Source organism: Parus major, chromosome 27 (genome assembly GCF_001522545.3).
Source record: "Parus major isolate Abel chromosome 27, Parus_major1.1, whole genome shotgun sequence".
NCBI classification, from domain to species: Eukaryota; Metazoa; Chordata; class Aves; order Passeriformes; family Paridae; genus Parus; species Parus major.
Window position 1 is genome coordinate 2077093 of NC_031796.1, and position 19479 is coordinate 2096571.

The following is a 19479-nucleotide window of genomic DNA, read 5'->3' on the forward strand; positions in this document are numbered from 1 at the left end:
GAAGGGAAGGGAAGGGAAGGGAAGGGAAGGGAAGGGAAGGGAAGGGAAGGGAAGGGAAGGGAAGGGAAAAAAGATGCTGCTTAGGAATCAAAGGCAGATGTGTGTCTCCCCAAGGAGTGTGTCTCCTTCCAGGATCCCAACCAGCTTCAGTGCTGGATTGAATTTAACAGCTGCCTCTCCCCAGGGCTGCAGTGCTCACTAAAGACCTCTCAGGGATGTTGTTGCTTACAGCTCCCTGAAATGAAGAGTGTAGGGGACAGCAGCAGGTATGAAAAGAAAATGCAAAGTAGTAAGAGAGAATAAAGGCACCTTTTTCTTCTTGAAACAGGGAGATGTGCTTTGGAATCAGTCTCTTTAAGGATAAAGATATCCCTCTAATGTGAATAAGCTGAAATCTGCTGTTTACCTGTGACTAGCTGATGTTTTAATGAAAGTGTTGCTCACTTTTTAAATAATTACTTTATTTAAACTTCTTTGCATTTGATAAAATTTTGCCTTAACATCCTTTTTCAGTATAAATGAACTTAAATTCTATAAATGTCTGCAAAGCCTAGAAGTCAATCAATTAATATTTTTATCCATGCATCTTCTGCCTGTGAAATGGGGCTACTGGAAAATATTCTCCACTTGGGAGCAGGGCTGTGGGAAAAAATTACACTGTAGCTTGTATGCTTGAATGCTATGGCATCTTAAATTTTAACAGCTTCCTTAAGAAAAAACAATTTTATGCATATTTCACAGATCTGGATCTGAGATATCAGCAAGTTAGAGTTTGTATAACTATGAAATTATTGATATTTACACTGTAGAAAGAATGTGTTTTGCTAGCCAGGATGACACCATGAAAACCATATACATTTTCTGCATTTTTGGACATTGTACTGATAGGCAAGCTTTTAGCACCTCCTGTTTTGAGGTTAAAATATTTAACATTTAGTGCAACCAAATAGAATTTATATTTAAAGGAAGACCTTGCCTCTTGTACTTCTTCCCATAAAATGAGATGTCAAATTCCTAGTATGACATCTCCAACTACCACAGGCAGCTCAAGATGAGGGATCTTTGCTCTCTGCCATTCTCTCTTGCACAGACAAATGGCAGGTGTGAATGTATAATTCCACATCCCAGGACTTTCAGTTCTGTGTGTACATGCCATGTGATTCCTGTTCAGTGACAGCAAATTGTGCTGGTGAGTGAAATGCCTAGTTCAGCACCCAAGATCTGCAGGAGTGAAATACAAAGACCAGAATAAGAATGAGACAGTTAGTTACAGTGATGTTACTGTCTAAAGTTGCCCCGGTCAAGTATTATGAAATTTTTGCTCATCAGCTTTCTTTCTTAACTCCCAGTCTCACCAGGTGTTCTCATTCCATCTCCTGCACTCTATCACAACCCTGATTTCACATCACCTACCTGAGCTTTCCTTTTTCCTTTTGGGTGGCTTTTTCTCACAGTCACTTGTAGGATTTGCTGGTGCCTCATCATCTTCATCCTCACCCACAGCCCCACTCACAAGGCTGGGGCTGCTGCTCTCTGACTCTCCAGAAGCCAAGGCCAGTCCTGGATTTATTCCTCTTCTGGCCTCAGTTGCTGCCAGGTGCCAGTCAGAGTGCTGGAATGAGGGGTGCTGCTCCACAAGTGCCCGCTCCTCCTGTGGAAAGCTGTGGGGAGCTGTCACCAGGCAGGAGGCTGAGAAATCGGAGTAAGCAGCAAAATCTGATTTTTGCTGGAAGGAGAATGGTGCTGCTGCTGAATAGTGGCTGAGCCCTGGAGCTGTGCTCAGGTCGGTGGGGGAGCTCCTCACACACCCCCAGAGCAGGGTGGGAGGCTGTGGGCTGCGCATGCAGCTGCTGCTGCTGGGATCCATCTGCTTCCAGTCCTGTCCACACCTCAGTGCTCCTGGCTGGTGACAGCTCAGCCTTCAAAAGCAGAAGAAAGAGGGAAACTCTTCCAAATTTTACAGAATAGATCTCCTCCCTAAACAACAGTTTGCTTGTGGGTTTGATGCTGTTGCAGGTTTGCTACTTCAGGAACTCTAGTTCTAAAGGTCTTCATTGCCCTGACTGGAGCTACCAGATTTCTGCAGGGATTGCCATGAGTTGCTTCCCTGTGAAGTGCTGGGCATGAGTGAAACACTTTTTAAATACTGTGCTGGGGAGACAGTGACAAGTTTGTGAAGTGAAATGTGAGTGAGGGGAGGGAGGGGTTAACACACATACCCTCAGCCCCTCCAACCAAAGCAAAGCAGGCAGCTATTAATCATCTGAAACCTTATATGCACATCTAATGGGATTTGCAGATGGAGCCTTTTAAAGAAACAATGTCTGTATTTTTTTTTTTTTAAGGGAAAGAGCAGCGCACAAAAAAGTCTTTAATGTTTCCTTGTAACACTATGAAGTTATTTTTATTGCACTGTTAACAAAATTCTCCATCTTGGGTTTAGAAAAAGCCCTAAAACAGGATTCAATAGATACCAGATTCAAGAACTAAAGTGGGAAATAGAAGTAAGAAAGAACTCCACTAATTATGTATAATTTAATGCCCAATCCTAAGGTTAAAAAAAAATTATTCAACCTGGTTTGTACACACATGCAAGGCTTTGAATGATGTTTGATTGTTTAGTTAGATTTGTAACACATGTATTTGCTGAGAGTTGGAGTTTGCTGCCAGTGACAGTTATTCTTTCTATATTCTACTTTCTAGGGAATTTTCAACACACCCTCCTGCAAGGAACTCTCCTGATTTTATACCAATGAAAGACATTGTTAATCTTTTGTTGAACATTTTATAGTTTTTCCTAACAGAAAGCAGATTTTTTAGACCCTAGAGCCATCCCAGCAGAGAAGACATTAACAGGGAATCTGTTCTCAATCCCTTTTTGTATGGCAGCTGAGAATGCCCCCAAACCCTTCTATGCAACTCCTCTCAAGGTTGTTCTCCATATTTTTAATGACAATTTATATGTGTACGTGTTCCATGTTTCCAGAATCTGCTTACAACCATTTCAAATGTCCCCCAGGCCTTGCTCCACGTTGTGTGTGCCTCCTTCCCTTCTCCCACCACTGCTGCTGGGTTTTCTCAGGAGCACAGAGATTTAACAGATGTGAGGTCTTCATTTTTCACAGGAGCTGAAGTGATATGTTATTTTGGGTTTTGTATAGTTCAGAATTGTAAAATTTCATGGAATCTGGGTGAGGTGGGGAATATATTTATCCTGTTATATCTGTTGGTTTTTAGAACTTGGCCTTTTCCAGGAAATCAAATTATTTTAGTTTAGATCCTTCTGAAAAAGAACATTGAATTCCTTTCTATCACAGGAATCTATTTTTTCATGCAGAATAGTCAATATCTGATAGCTAATTCATTCTCTAGGAAGAACTCACCTAAATACTTAAATCTGTTGCTCTAATTCATTCTCTAGGAAGAACTCACCTAAATACTTAAATCTGTTGCTCTGTTGCATTAAACAGTAAACATTTAAAAGCATTTCATATTCACAGGCAGGAGGAAGACCCTCAGACTGCTCTTTTTCTTAAAGGCCAGGCTATGATGAATTTGTGAATGCTGCAAATGTCTCAGGCATTGGCAGAATCTATGTCAGAGTCCAGAAGGTTTTGCCAATGCAGAATATTTAATTTATGTTCTGTGTGTGTGTTGTTATATATATAAAACGCTTCACTTATAGGAGTTACTCGGTGTTTGTGTGAATTCAGACTAAGTCTGGTTTTCAGTCTAGAAAAAGATCTATTTAATCAGGAGACATTTGTCCTTGCAGGGATAGAAGAGAAAGCAGGATTGTCCCTCAGGCTCACCGGGCCCAGGATCAGCTTTGGGCCTGCAGCCAGGAATCCCCTCAGGCCCGAGCAGGGCCTGCCTGAGCCCTCACACATCCCGTTCCAGTTTAGGCTGCTCGGGCCCCGATTTCTAAGGGAGCTCTCCCCGCTGTTCCTGCAGCTTCAGCTGTGGGAAAAGGACCGGGGTGGCTTTTCCCGACGTGGGAACCCTGCGGTCCCGCGGGGCTCCGCAGCCCGGGCAGCTGCCGCTGTCACTCGCGCCTCAGCGGGGGCCGCGGCACCTCCGTGACACTTCACTCCTGAAACAACAGCAGCCATCCCCTCCCGCTAAACCCCGTTTGTTGGCTGAGGCAGCCACCTTTAACCTTCGTAAAATCAACATCTCTGCGGTCAAGCACTGAAAAACGCATGGGAAAAATGGCACGGATGGAGGTGGGTTTGTGAGGGGCGCTGCCGTAAGCAGCTGAAGGCGGGGAGACAGATTTATCTTGGAGGTTTTTATCTGTCCATTCTGGGATCTCCGCAGGTGAGGAGCAGAGACAGCAGAGGGCAGGAGAGCTGGAGAAGGGACAAGGACAACCACAGCAAGAACCTGTGGAGGAGAGAAGGGAGAAGGGGAGAAGGGAGAAGGGAGAGGAGAGACGGGAGAAGGGAGAGCTCCAGCACTGGGAGAGCTGGGGAGGAACTGCCAAGCATCTATCATATTGAACATTTCAATAGTGTTCTCAGTCTTTCTGGAAGAATAAAAGAATATAAGAAGTGTAAAGCTTAGAGTAATAGAGGCAGGAAAATTTATCTCCTACCAACGAAAGGTAAAGAGCCACGTGATTAAAGAGTGCTATTAAAAGACATCAGATATTGCACAAAATGTCATGAAGTGTTAACTTGCATTTTGATGTAATTTCATATGACAGATTAGTCGAGTTTAAAAGGCCTGTATTTGCAGGAAATCAGTATTAAGTTTTTGATAATTTGAAGGAGAAGATTTAGAGAGGAAGTCTGCGTTCCTTCTTAAAAAGAAATAAATTAAAAAGCGGCTATTTTGTAACAGTGATGTCACAGTTGTATGATACCTTTATCTCTCTTCTCCCTAAACTTCTAAGAACAAGTTTTCAGTCAATTTGTAGGGAATTTTGAAGCACAAATTTATATGTAATGTCAGAGAAATAGTGTTGAAGAGAAGATGCCAAACAATCAGCTCCTCCATCTGCAGTCGTATAATGAATATCTGAAGTTAAGTGAGTAAATAATGCTTTTGGCTCCAAAGACTTTTACCTAAAACGTGCTGAGCTGGAGTGTCTGCCTTGCTCTGCAGCTGGGCATCACCACCACCAGCATTTCTAATTTAATGATAATGTTTCCCTTAGCACTAAGTCAATATTTCTGGGATTAAATATGATGACTTCACAGTAGTGAAGGAAAAAAAAAGAGAAATCCTGCTTCAGGTAGAGGAAACATCAAGAAGTGGAAGAGACACTTACATGATAATTTATCTTAGGATTTATCTTTATTATATAAATAATCTAAATTATTTATCTTACAGAGAGCAGTAGAAGCAAAAAGCAGAAGAAAGAGGGGGTCAGCTTTAAGTTTGCAGAAATAATAAAAGAAAAAAATACTAGCTGGAAGCTGCTGTAATGTTACATAATGTTTTGTTTATAAAAAATTGACATGAAACTCTAAAAAAAAACCAAACCAAAAGGTCCTGCTGTCATTGAAATTGGGAAATTAGACACAATAAATTCTAGGATGGGTAGATGCATACAGGTTTTTCATGTACCTTGGCTATCTTCCCACTTAATTGGGATTTTTTTTACACTATTTGTTTAAAACATTGTCTTTTGGTTTCTCTCTACTGTTAAGAAGTGAGTATGAATGCAAATAGAAACATATTTATAATATTGAGTGAAATTTAACAATTACAGGAAGCAAAGCATGTTCTGTTTTTTCAGCAGCTGTGTGCTAAAGGAGCAAAGATCTTGGCTTGCAAGTCTAGACACAACTTCTGTATTCCTTGCTCGTCTCTCCTCTTGAAGTTCTTTTTGTGGATTTGAGGCCCTGTACCGTGTAAAGATGAGGAATATCCCTCCCTTGAAAGGTCATAAAAGCAAGTAGTGTCTCAGCTACAACATTAATCCTTAAGACAGGAAAAACCATTTGCCAAAAATTTTGATAAATCATCTTTTTTTTTAATGATTCCTGTCTTTATGTTGTGCATGCTGTTGTAGCTATTTCATGGAGAGCTGAATGTCCTTAACAAGGTCCAAGGCAGCAGAAACTTTCTCTTGATGAAGAATATTTTGTAAGTTCAGCAAAGGAACACAGAGTTTGACTGGCAAATAGTTTGAAAAACACGAAATTAGCTCAGCTTTTGGCAGGTTGCAAAACTTCTCTGTTCTTTTCATCAGATGACATGAAACAGGAATCATGCATCCCCAAGGAACAGAGGGGAACAGAACACTCAGCCTTTTAAACCAGTTTTTGTGGATATGGATTAGCAAATCTACACTTAGAATTCAGCTTGTGGTTCATATATTTTGAGGCAGATCAGAATGCAACATTTTCATTTTGAATTTTTGCTGTGTTAAGAGTCCCATATGTTTCTGGAGATTCTAATAAATAAGTTTGTTGGATTATCTGACAAGTGATAAACTTCTACATTTCTTCAGTGCCAAGAGGTCTGCACTACTTCTCTTGAGATCACCCTTTGCCAGTGCCTTTACCATTGTGCTCTTTCATCTCCTTCAGTGGGGCTAGTTTAATTAAAGGCAATTAAATGAAAATTTTGTAAAGGATTTTTAGAGGAGCCAGAATTGTTGACTGTAAAGGATTTTTTTTTTTGCCTAAATTATAAAAACATTCATTAAGTTATTATTATGTGGAATGTAGCCACAGAATGTTTTGAAGAGATCAGAGTAAATTCCAATATAAAAGGTGTCCTATGTGATTCTGTCTAGTAATTAAAGTTCAGTCAGGTGCCATTTTCTTAGGGAATTCTGAAATCACAGAACACATTGTGTTGTATTACACCTTAGAACTAGAACAACAACGACCTGTTTCTGTTCAGTTTAAATTCTCTTTTCCAGGAAGTTCTGCTGTGAAGGAACTAATTGTTATGGTGGAGTATCTCCCTCTATTGGTACATTTTTAAATGCAATGTAACTATGGTTCTCTTTTCATTGCAGGAATTTCACTGGTTTTGGAACACTGTAAGATATGCAACCCATGAGAAGTGAATTTACTGTCAGCTTCTGTCCTGGAAATAGAGGTCCTGAGGGATGGAGGTTTTGAGAGCAGAGGTTATGTGCTGGCCTCCCTCGAGGTGTTTCTCTGTAGCCTAAGCCTTGAACCAAATTTTCATTGCTGCATTACCTGATGATCTGTCCTCCACGAAGTTCCAAAGCTCCAGAAAACTGTTCCTGATGTGCAGCATATGGATCTTTGCATACAGAAAGGGTAAGTGAATGCAGCATCCTCATGTTACATGATTCATCATCATATCACCTTATATATGATAATCATTCATTATCATATATAAACTCATTGGTTTATATGTAGCCAATAGTCTATAAAACCTTTTTCCTCCCTGAATTTTTGTGTAAGTGTGCTGCTCACGAGCACACTTTGCTTTGGAAAATAATTTAAAGAAATCATTTTAGCCTGCTGCCTTTGCATGAAATAGCAATTTAGAAATTTTCAAAAGGTACTTTATTTTCACACCACGAGGTGGAGATGTCTACCTGCAATTCTGGCTAAAGAAAAAACTGGGAAGTTGTGTCTGAGGTATAAAGAAAACAGTGCCTTCCCCCTCCCCTCCTTCCACTTAGAAATAAAATAAAATAAAATAAAATAAAATAAAATAAAATAAAATAAAATAAAATAAAATAAAATAAAATAAAATAAAANAAATAAAATAAAATAAAATAAAATAAAATAAAATAAAATAAAATAAAATAAAATAAAATAAAATAAAATAAAATAGTAAAAGGCTAAAAGTGTGAAGATGCTTTCTCAAGGACCTCCATTATTCTTTTGGTTTACATAAAAAATAATTAAAAAAAGAAATCAAAACAAAAACCACCTGAATTGCATCATCTGTCCACTGCTTGGTGAATCTGTGAATTTCCATGGATTTTCCACAGTCTGTTCCACAGCCCCTGGGCAGGATTTGCTTGCCCAACCCTCATGATGGAGCTTCCAGCTGAGGGGCAAGAGAAAGCAGCGAGGAGCCCCTTTGTGTGAAGGAAACCCACGCCTGGCACAGGGAGCTGTTGATGAATTCCCAGCTGTTCTTGTAGGAAAGGCCAATGCTGAGGTGTAGAAACAACAGAAGCACACAAGGTCAGACACCCCACACTGCAGCTCATGGCAGAGGAGGAGGGAAATCCTGGCTTCAGACAGGACAGCTCAGGATTTATGAAAAGAGAATTTTGGAGACTCCTTTTTGTGATAGAACAAGGGCAAGCTCAGGAGTGGGGGCAGATCCAAACTCCCTGAGTCTTGTGGGGCCTTTGGGTGCAGGGACAAGGCTCTCCCAAGGTTTGCTGAATTTATGCTTCCCTTCTCCCTGGTTGTAGTCCTTGCCTTGTGGCTCTTTCCTCATTTGGTTTTATTTTATAACTTATACAACGCAGGGCCCTGCAGCAAATTAGAAGTGTTTTTGCCAGATTGTTGTCTGGGGGTAAGGGGAGATGTTAATTTTCCTCTGGTCATTGGGCTGTTGCTATTGTGGGAGAAATGTGTGCGAGGAACAGAATTCTGTGCTAGAAGGTGACTGTGACAGTCACTCCTGTGGTTTGGTGCTCAAAGACAGTGAGGCACCATGGTTCCTGCTGTGACTCAGGATGCAACAGTTATGGTTTATGGAGAAAAAATTTGATTTTCACATTTTCTTGAGTACTACATGTCTTGCTCTTTTTAGTTCCATGCATGATTAAAAAAAACAAACAAAAAAAAGGTAAAATTTTTCTAGTGGATGTTTTATTTTTTAAAGTGTCAAGCAAGTGGCTCCCCCCCAGAAATTAGCAGTTTCTTCAGCTGGAATGGTCTCTGTGGTTGCCATGACAGTGACTGGCAGGATCATGGCACAAAGGTGAGGAGCCTGTAAGTTGGAGGAGGCCTCATGTAGGGTTTGATTGATAGAAAAAGTGATTTTTAGTTTGGTAAGAAAGAGTGTGAGCAGCTCCTCCACTTGCCCCTTGCTGGGTTCCCAGGGCCTTAAGCCCTCTAGCAAATAAGGAAGTATTTGCCCAGAAGCTATGAGAACAGAAGCTGATCTAAAAAAAAAACCCAAAACCCAAGGAATTCTATTTATTTCTGAAGGACTCAAAATTGGAAAAAAAAAAAAAAAGGAAAAAAAATAAAAATGGGGCAAAGAGGAGCTACTGATTCCAAAGTCTGTATGACACTGTGACCAGCTGTAGCTAGGAGGATATGGGGCTCCTGACAGATTGAAACACCCTGGCATTTGGGTTTGAGTTGGATATTTGTCTCTTGGCCAGTCAGTCTGGCTGGTTAACATCACCCTCAGTCATCAGAGAGAGCCCTGCAAGATCAGGTTGATGCCACAGCATTCCTTTTCTTATTCCCACTGTTGCTTCTTACTCATGTTTTTTAGGGGACTCTTTAAGATACAAAGCTGCTGTACCTATGCAAGATGTAATTAACAAATCCTCAGTTCCCCATTAGTGGTAAAGATCAGTAGACTGGTAAGGTTCACTGGAAATGAAAAATCTTTGACTGAATTTTTATTACTATAATGTTCTATTTGTCAAATCTGCTGAACACATGCATCAACCAGAAGTTAGAATGTGTTTGTAGGTCTAACATAATATTCCCATTAGCAACTAGTGAGTTCTTAGAAAAACAAATAAGAGGGGAAACCATGGAAGAAATACTTTTATGATGCTTTGTTTATGTTTGCTGGTGTTGTTTCAGGCCTACAGAAGTATCTCAGTTCTGTAGGTCAGTAAAATGTGGGAAGAAGAGTGGGAGATACACTTCTGCTAGCACAGAATCAGTGAGGGTGGAAAAGGCCTCTGAGTCCAGCCTGGGACCCAACAGCACCTCATCAGCTAAAGCACAGCAGAGTGCCACGTCCAGGCCTTCCTTAAACACATCCAGGGATGGTGATTCCACCACATCCCTGGGCTTCCAAGGTCTAATCACCCTTTCTGTGAAGAAATTCTCCCTCATGTCCAGCCTAGACCTCCCCTGGTGCAGGTTAAGGCTGTGTCCTGCTGTCCTGTCCCTGGTGCCTGGGAGGAGAGGCTGCCCCTTTCAGCCTCCTTGCAGGCAGAATGTGATTTATGCTTGTGATTAAATACATATTTGATAAACAGCTGGAGCCAAGCTATCAGGATATTGTAATAATATTCCTCTTTTTTATTTGGCAGCAATCAGAAACCCTGGTTTCTAGCCATGAATGACCCAAATCATAAGACATTTTTAACATGCAAATGAATGTGGTTTCATCAGAAAAGGTGGGAAACAGGGACCTGAAAGCTAAAAGGATTTTCCCATGATTTCCACCATATAGCTGGAGGTGTCTGTGTTACACCTACAGCTGGAATTAGATATTCAGGAGCTCAGCACTCAACAGTGATAAATTGTCTTATCAAGTTGTCTGTTCTGCCACTAGAAGCCAACAGCAGGAGAAGACTTAAAGGCCTCAGCTATCTGCTCTGTTCAGTTCTGTGCTGGGCTGTCATTCCAGGGCAAGTAGGAAATGGCCAAAATTAAACACAAACTGACATTAAATTCACGCTTTTAGAATACTGTAGGCTAGGTCTAATTAGTAATTACCACTTATTTATTATGAACAAGTAGAATTTTAATTAGGCTGATTCAAGCCTCAGCTACTCCCTCAGATTGGATTGGTAATTAAGGTAGTTCTTGTACTAGTAATTATGGTTTACCATGAAATTACTCTCCCTTCTACCCCCAAAAAAGCATCGAATTAGCCATGAGTGGAATTATATTTATCACAGGACCCTGTGCAGTAGAGACTTTGCAAATAAATACAAACAATTAGAAAAACCACTCAGAGTGCTGTGCCAGCACCGTAATTAGGGTTTGAAGGCAGGAATTTTTGCTGAAGCCAAACTGGCTGGGTTGTCATTCAAGAGAAGCAGCCCTGAGGGAGTGTCCCCAGCCTCTGGCTCTCCTGGTCCCCTCCCAGGAGCTGAGCCAAGAGGAGGAACAATGCAGAGGATAGAGTGTTCTACCAACATGATCCTGGAGCAGGGAGCAAACTTTGAGAATTCACCAGTTTGGTGTTTTCTGAGATGTCATGGTGACCCCAGTGGGTGACTGGCAGATGACCAAGACACACCAGTACAAGGCTGGTGCAGGGTATTTCAGCAAACAGAAGTGTAAACAAAAGGGTAGCAAGCATAAGCTAAGCCTGAATTCTTCCCTTGCCCAGAGAATTAGAAAACAAACTTATTTTCCTAATATTTGAATTCTAGTCCCTATAGCTGCAGTCATTATTTCAGTGACAATTTTGAAGTGTTATGGTCTTGTACAGGCTAAGGAATAAATCAGTTTCTGAGCTTCTCTCTCCTCTTTCCTTACAAAAATGCATTTGTCTCTGGCCTTGTAGCCAAAGTGTAGAAATCTGTGCCACAGAGCTTTGGACTTTCATAGATGGAATAACTATCCACCTTCATTATCACTTTAACATTGGAAGGCCATCTAGAAATCAATTTGGTTTATGTATCATCAGTAGGGGATCATGGACTAAATCCTAGTGTGTATAGATTTTAAGGGCCACTTTAAAAATAAACTTTTAAGTTTGTAGCTTTGCCTCACCCAGTGTACAGAAATAGAGAACATTTTATGCTTCAATTTGTTTAACCATCCAAATATGCATGAACACATTGAATTTCATTTAGAACATGAAGAATTGTCCCTAGTTTAAAGTGTTACACTTCTTTTAACCATAGAAACAAAGAAAAAATCATCTTCTGTTTGTAAGTTCTCATACCTTGACCAACTTTGGATCTGTGTTTGCAGGAGTGAGAATTGCCTCTCCCCAAAGTCCATCTTCTGACCACAGGAGTCAGTCCTAGGCCTTCAGATCACTGTGAGGTTGGGGTTTTGCCTGAATTATGATAGGTAATGGTACATTTTTCAATCTCCTAGGTTTCCAACAGAGTTAATGCTGCACAGAGTCTTTCTCTTTTGGAATTTGCTCTCTGCTACTGTTTCTTCTTAGGCAGTTAGCATGTCTAAGGAATCCAGCACAGTGTGGAAGGCAGGAAATTCTGTATTTGCCCAAAGCAGAGCTATACAGACTGTGGCTTTCATACCAGAGTAAAATATTGAGGGATGTTTCAGACAGAATTCTGCCACAAACTCTCTCTCCTATATCCAGCAATACAACACTGGCACAAGAAAACCCCTTTTTTTCTTCTGTGTCATCTGCCACAGACTTTTGCCTGGAAGCCTCCTTCCCTGGGCTTATACCAGCAGGGTGTTCTTATTTGAGAGGCATTTCTTTCAGCAGTTTTGTGAAGTAAAAATCTGTTACCAAATATAAAGGGTAGAAGAAACTAAACAAATAGAGTCTTACAATAGAAATATTCATGTGTTTGTACCAGTAAAAAGCACTTGTACTCCCACTGTGCATGCCTTAGATTTAATCTTTATTTTTTAAGAGGAATAATTTCCCCTTTTCTAGAAAGTAGAGACAAACAGAAAATTAACTTCTGGTGCACCTGTCATGTGTAACCACCATTCAGGGATGAGTTACTAAATAGATTGTTAGCTACTGTTTGCAGAACAAAGAGAAAGAGCTAGAAAATGAAATGTATTCCATATATTCTCCTCTGATTATTGTAATGATTTTTATCATGTGCCAAGGATTAGAAAATAATATTTTCTAATAAAATAATAATATTACTGATATTGCAATAGAAGGATTATTTCTCACAGTAATCTGTGGGGTCTTTGTGTCTTGAGCACATATTCAGTAATTTATCAGAGTCTAAAAAATGCACACAAATTGGTCTTCCTGTGCCTTAAAGAATTAAGTTTTCAGGATAAATAATATGTTTGGAGAAAACACCCAAATCCTCCATTTGCTGTCTCTAAAATGAACACAAGAAATACAGAATACAGGTAAAAGAAGGGTTTGCCTGTCCTCCTTCTGTCTGCAGTAGAGTCACTGTATGTGTCAGGGATAAAAGGGATACTTGTAATGATTCTGTTCTTTCTGCCACTGAAGCATACAGAGGACAGTAAAATTTACTGACATATTTTGGAAAAAGAAATGTATTATTTGAAATGAAGGGTGGATTGTTCTCTATAAAGTAATTTGAAGAAATGTGGGGTTTTTTTCCTTTCTTTTGTTTTTTAAAAAGAATACCTAAGTTCCAGTCATGAGTCTAAGGCAACTCTTTTTTTCCATTTCACTTAGATGTGATTTTTGATCTTGAAAGGCCTTAATAATACAGTGAGGAATGCAATTCAGAGATAGGCTGTAGAAGTGAGTGGATTCTGAATGGCATAATAAATAATTAAATTACAATTATTAACAAAAATACTTGCCATTAAAGGAAAATAGACTGAGGATGTCCATAAATTCCCTTCACCAGACTTGCATAATTTATGTTGACAAAAGAAGGCTCATAATAATTTGTCCTCATGGCTGTAAAATATGACATGATAATTCTTCCTATTTCAGTAAGAACAATCTACCATGCAGACAGCACAGAATAGAACATTTGTATCATAGTAACTCAAACTACCAATTTAAGTTAGACAAATGAAAAAAAATAGGTCCCAGCCCACACACTGTGGCCTGGCACAGAGCAGCATCCAAAGATGAATGCAGATGATGAGATTAATTTGTTGGGTCCTTACTTATCACCTAGAGCCTGAGGCTTCGTATATTCTGAGGTAATTTCCTGATGCATGCCCAACGTGCTATTTCAGCTTGGCTCCAGCCAAACAGAGCAATTTACTGCAGCCAGAAGGGGCCAGAATTACCACATCTCTCATTATTAAAATGCACTCACAGTTCAGCTCTTTGACACCTGAGCCTTAGGTCTGCCTTGGGCTTCTGCTCAGGCTGCCACGTGAAAGGTCTCTTTCCTTTGGTCCATCTCATTCCTGTTGCTTTTTGTCCCTGAGACATTTTATACAAGAGGATCTCACAAGTTCTGGTGCACTGTTTTCCTGTTTGCACTTATCTGTGTGTTGGTGTTTGAGCATGTCTTCTCTTCATGAAGTTTGAAGGAGATATTTCCCAGTGCTGCAGCAGCTCTCCTGCACGTAGGGTCAGTCTAAAGACAGAGCTGGGACACCTTACAGGGCCACACTGCCATATGCCACAATTGTCTAAACTGTTTTCCTGATCAAAGTGTGCCCTGAATCATCCTGGTGGCTTTAACAAATACCTTAGAGAGCTGCAGATTAATATGATTCTTTAAAGGCAGCCAGCAGCCTTCTTCTGCCTGGGAGGTTCTGGCAGTCCCTGCAGGAGTCCATCCCTTCCTGCTGCCCTTCAAGGGCCGTGCATGAGGCAGCTCCATCCATCAGCCAGAGCTGCCTGCAGAGTGAACACAGAGATGCTCCATCATTTCTCTTGGACAGACACAGGGAGCTCTGTCTGCAATCACAAACTGACATGAAAATTTCTCACAATTCAGTGTATTGTACAGAGTAAATAAAGTTCAGTTTGGGTTTTTTTTTTTTAAACTTAAATAATTTAAATAATAATATCTGTGGGCTCCTGTTTCTCTGTGTGCAGTCCCTGGCATGCTGTGTCCCTGACGAAAGAGTACATCTAATAAACTTTTTATTTTTATTTACCAAAAATGGATTGTGTTTGGAAGTGTGTCTATCACACTACATCTTTCATTTCAGTTGGAATTGTTTTTTCCTGCAAATTGCTATTAAGAATCAAAGCATTCACAGAGAGGAAGATTTTTAGGCTTGACTGTTGGAAACAAAATATTGCATAGTACCCAGAGCCATTCTGAGTGTTCCTACATGCTGCATGTGATTCCAAAGAAAGATGAGCAATTTACTTACACTGGACTAGTTAGTATTTAGCTTTGTTATATGAAAACAAGAAATTGCTCTGATGACCTTTGAAGTCAGTGAAAAAGCTTATTTTGACATCATGATGTGACTGCAGTGTTTCCACATTTCTTTGCTCATGGAAGAGTCTTCCTTGTTGTACATTTAAAATGTAGTGGTAAATGTTTTCTGGTGAGCTCAATAATTTAATTCTCCCCAGCAGTATTGCTGCTTGATTATCCACCAGGCTTGCATGTGCTTTTGTTTTACAGGACATAAATAGCTGCCCAGTCCTGGGAGCAAGATAAGATGCAATTCTTTGAACTGCAGGAAGGACAACACGAGTGAGTGACAGCAGCAAACCCGTGAGACTGGGGGAGACAACTTTAATTTATTTGTACAGCATGCACATGGAAGGGTCCTTCCCTCCTGTTTGGGTAATGATAAATGACAAGATGTCGACAGTTATTAATTAAACTGCCTGGCATAGCAATGTACATGATGATAAGACCTAAGAAATGTGTAGCATTCCTCCTACCCCATCATGAGAATGAGGCCCCTCCACTGTTCTCTGGCACAGCAGAGATTAGACTAAAGCATCAATATTCCACTACAAGCTGGCTACCTAGTAACTGCCTGAACACAGGGCCCTAAAAATTGAAATTCTCCCTCATGTGATGTGTAGTAATTAAACTTCAGCATTCTTTCTGCAGGAAATGTTTCTCCTGTGTTGTTCCCACAGATTGTGCTACAACAACAATTTTAGCCCCATGAACTATTAACCAATTATGAAGGGATTTTCTCAGTCTGCTTTAACTGAGGATCAAAGACAAAACCCAATTTCTTTTCTGGCCAGTTATTGTAATTTAAGATGCAAAACCAAGGCTTTGGTCAGTCAAACAAAATGGACTTAGTAATTCAGATCCATTTAAACTTTTCTGATTTGCCTTGCTAATATTCCATCTGCTTTTCTTCCTTAACAAATACATTGCTACACAATTGCAATACATTTATTATATTCTACTTCTATTTATTTCTTTCACATCCATATCATTTATGTATGTGATACTTGGAGCTAAGTGTGTCTGTATACTGCCCAGTAACTCAGAGTAAAATTTTTGAAAATTAACTAATTTTAAATTGCCATGGACTGCAGATGTGAAGAATCCTTCTGTTATTACTCCTAAATGTTTTTATTCTGGCTGATTAGTATGGCTTTTTTGGCCTTTCTTACATAGAAGATCTTTTTTTAAACTACAGAAATGCAATCTGGGTGATTGTCCTTTAAATACTGTCTTAGGAGCCAGATATCAAAAATCAGTACAGCTCCACAGAAATCCATATCAGTTACAGTTATCTCTTGGGCATGACTTTCCTCTTAGTTATGTTTCTGGGGCTTTTTTTTGTTTGTTTGTTTTTTAAAAAGTTTTCTGGACCAGCCTTTCACCAGACTTGTGTGTGAGGTCCCCCTGAAGAGCCAGGTCCAAATAAATTTTGCCATAACTCTCATTTCCCTAAAGACCACCCATAAAAAATGTTTGCATGAATGCATTTGGCCTGTGCCATTCTATCTACACTCTAAATATATATTAGAATTTATATTTCCACTGTTTGTAAATTCAAGGTCCATTGGCATGTCTATATGTAACACATACTTCAAAATAATAGTGGTGTTTTTCAGTAAATACAGGGTGATGGCACTGCTGACCAGACCAGAATTACAGATTTGAGGGCTGTGTAGCTTAAAAGTAAATTGGATGTGGGCTGAGTTTATTTCTCACATGCAAACTGCCAGCTCAGACTGTGCTACAAACCAGTTGCACACATCCAATGGCCCCTTTGAGGTTCCAAACCCCCAAAATAATGAAGAACTAGTTAAAATCCTTACAAGTTAGACAGACAACACTCCAAACAGAAGAAAGGGATCTGTCTGAGGGTATGATGCTTGGATTCTGAAATTATGCCAGTTTTCCCACTAAGGATGTCCTATTCACTTACTCCTATCAGTGGACAATGAATATTTGCATTTATTAACACTTTTCATTCCACAAAGTCCTGTTGTTCCACTGCAAGTGCAAGTTCAATCCTTATGACTGTTTCTGACTTCTCAATGCCATATTAGAGATGTTACTGAAAAGAAACAGTTCTAGAGAAAAGTATCTTTTCCAATTGGCCCATTTTTGGCTCCTAGAAGGAGTCTGGACACCTCTCTGATTTGAAGATTAATTTATTTGGAAGCCCATACTAATTGGTGATCAGGCTTAAATACACATATATTTTCACTGGAAGTCTATGGTGTTGTTTGTCCTCTTCCTCCCCTCAATAATTTCCTGATAGCACTACTTTTGTTTCTAGACATGCAGAAATTCAACATGAGTGAGAAGTTTTGGGTTTTGAGCGCTACCCTTAATCTCAAGAACAATTTTAGGAGAAAACTATCACTTTTAAAACTAACTTCTCCTGCTAATTTGACTAGGGAAAAAAATAAGGCCCTGCAAATAGCAAAACTCTCCAAATGGGAAAGTAATTACCTTAAATTAAGCCTTATTTCTGGTTATAAAAAAAACCCAACAAAACAAGAAACCAACAACCACCCAATTCTAAAAGCATGTTGGGCAGACTGGAAGCATTAGAGTTAAATACTGGCCAGTTTTTAGTGAAAGGGAAGGAAATAGAAGGGAGGAAGGAAGGAAGAAGAGATTAGAGAAATTGAGAGATGTAAATAGTCTCAGAGGAGCCACCGTGTCCCAAAACCTCTCCTAAGGGAAGTTTTTACACCAAAGAATCTGGAGGCCTGAATGAAGAATGACATCACTTATTTATTTAGCCAGAGCTGAGTTGTTTTCTTAATTGAAATAACCTCATGCTGCAAGCATTAAATTGTTGGTGGAGTGATAATGATGTCTGTTTAATTTAGGGGCTTGATAACCATGAAATAAATGCTCTGTTATTCCTTGGTTTGAGAGTATATTTAAATTGCCTGGAAAGACATGAACTAGAAAGCTTGAGCCTTAGGGTTAATGCTCCAACAGCCTGATGTGGGAGTCTTCAGGGGGGAGATGCATGACTTTGGATTTGTAACTCAGTCAAGGATTTGGGACTCAGAACTCAGTCAAGGATTTGGGGTTATTCCCCTTTGAGATGAAAATGATGGTATTACTCTTCTGGACACCATGAACAGACCAATGTGTTCTCAAGTTCATAAGAAAATTCCCAATTTCCATCAAAAGGAGAAGTTCCTAGGTGTCATGACAGGCCCACTGGTATCAGCTGTGATCTGAGTGGCCAATATGGGGCACATCACACACAGCCTCACCTGGGAGGGTTAAAATGGGTGTTTATGGCTCCAGAAGAACTTAGAGCAGACTTCCAACACCTAAATAGGGTCTACAGGAAACATGGGCAGCCCTCTGCATCAGGGAGTCAGGGGACAGATGGAGGGGCAGTGGTTTTAAACTGGAAGAGGGTTAGATTTTAGGAAGAAATTCTTTACTGTGAGGGTGGTGAGGCACTGGAACAGGTTGCCCAGAAAAACTGTGGCTGCCCCATCCCTGGAAGTGTTCAGTTATCTGTACACTGGGATCTGGTAAGGGTGAAGTGTTTTAAAGGCTCTCTTTGTGTTTGTTATGTTGCAGAATTAGCAGGGCATGTGCTGATGAGTTTTACCTCTATTCAGGTTTTACTGATTAGTTTTGTTTTCCTCTTTTTATAGCGAGAACTTGTTCTCATAGAAGAACAGTGAAAGCTTTTAGGATTGAAAGAAAGTTCAGGATGCAGCATGAGAAATGGTTTACAGACACAGAAGTATCAGCATTACTTCCCCCCTTTGCTCTTGAGACACACTGTGTTTGTTTTACTCTGCCCAGAGTAAAATTCATTTTGGTGAATAATATAAAAAAATGCAGCAAAGCCCCATATTCCCAATTTAGTGAAATGGCAACAAGGCATCATGAACCTTGTCCATGGAACTCTGCTGCTTGACTCTCCAACATTCAGTGATCAAAACTGTTTCCACAATTCTGGGAAGAAAAATGTCAATCCCTTGAAAAAACTTGGACTTGAATTGTCCTTTGATGGCTCTAGGACTGCAAGGAGAGCAGCTGCACTGTTTTGTGTAACTAAATTACATTGGCTGCATGTGCTGCAAGTTCTGCAGTTTGTGCTGGCTTTATTTTAAATGCTGAGTTATTTTAGAAGTGCACTTCCATTGCTGGCCTGTCAAGGGGAGTTCCATTTTATTAAATTTCAGGTTACAGCTGCACAGCATGCTCAATCCAAACTCCAGCTACATATAAATAATGTTATATGATAATTTAAGGCTTTCAAGGCTGTTTATTATAGAAAAGTTGTTCTGTGTGCCCATATGCTGCACTAATTTGAGTGAAACAAGCTAATTATAAGTTGATGTCATATGGCTAAAAAAATACATGTTTATTCCTTCCGTATTTCACAATGCTGACTTTCTCAACCACACTTGCAGAACACACATGTGATGTGTATTCTGGGCCTAGGACTTCACTGGACAGAGTTATTCTCTTTATTGAGAAATTTCTAATTAAAAAGATGAACCTTGTGTAAAATCTTTGGGGCCTTGTGGGTACCAGCAGGGTCCTTCTTCTGCTGGTGGGTTTATTTTTCACTGAATAATAGCAGAATT

The 19479-nt window shown here is 39.9% G+C and overlaps 1 protein-coding gene and 1 long non-coding RNA gene across 2 annotated transcripts in view; one reads left to right on the top strand and one right to left on the bottom strand.

Annotated features, from left to right (window-relative positions):
* Positions 1-2746, bottom strand: part of MEOX1 (mesenchyme homeobox 1) — a 7548-nt gene extending 4802 nt beyond the window's left edge. The window contains exon 1 of the mRNA XM_015651223.2: positions 1414-2746. Coding sequence (XP_015506709.1) covers positions 1414-1867 — 454 coding nt within the window. The 5' untranslated portion in view covers positions 1868-2746. The remainder of the gene's footprint in view (positions 1-1413) is intronic.
* A 1033-nt stretch (positions 2747-3779) lies between these two features.
* Positions 3780-17780, top strand: LOC107215234. The gene is made up of 3 exons (XR_001525116.3): positions 3780-4226; positions 6980-7250; positions 15095-17780. It is a non-coding gene; the product is annotated as an uncharacterized LOC107215234 (long non-coding RNA).
* The last annotated feature ends 1699 nt before the right edge of the window (positions 17781-19479 follow it).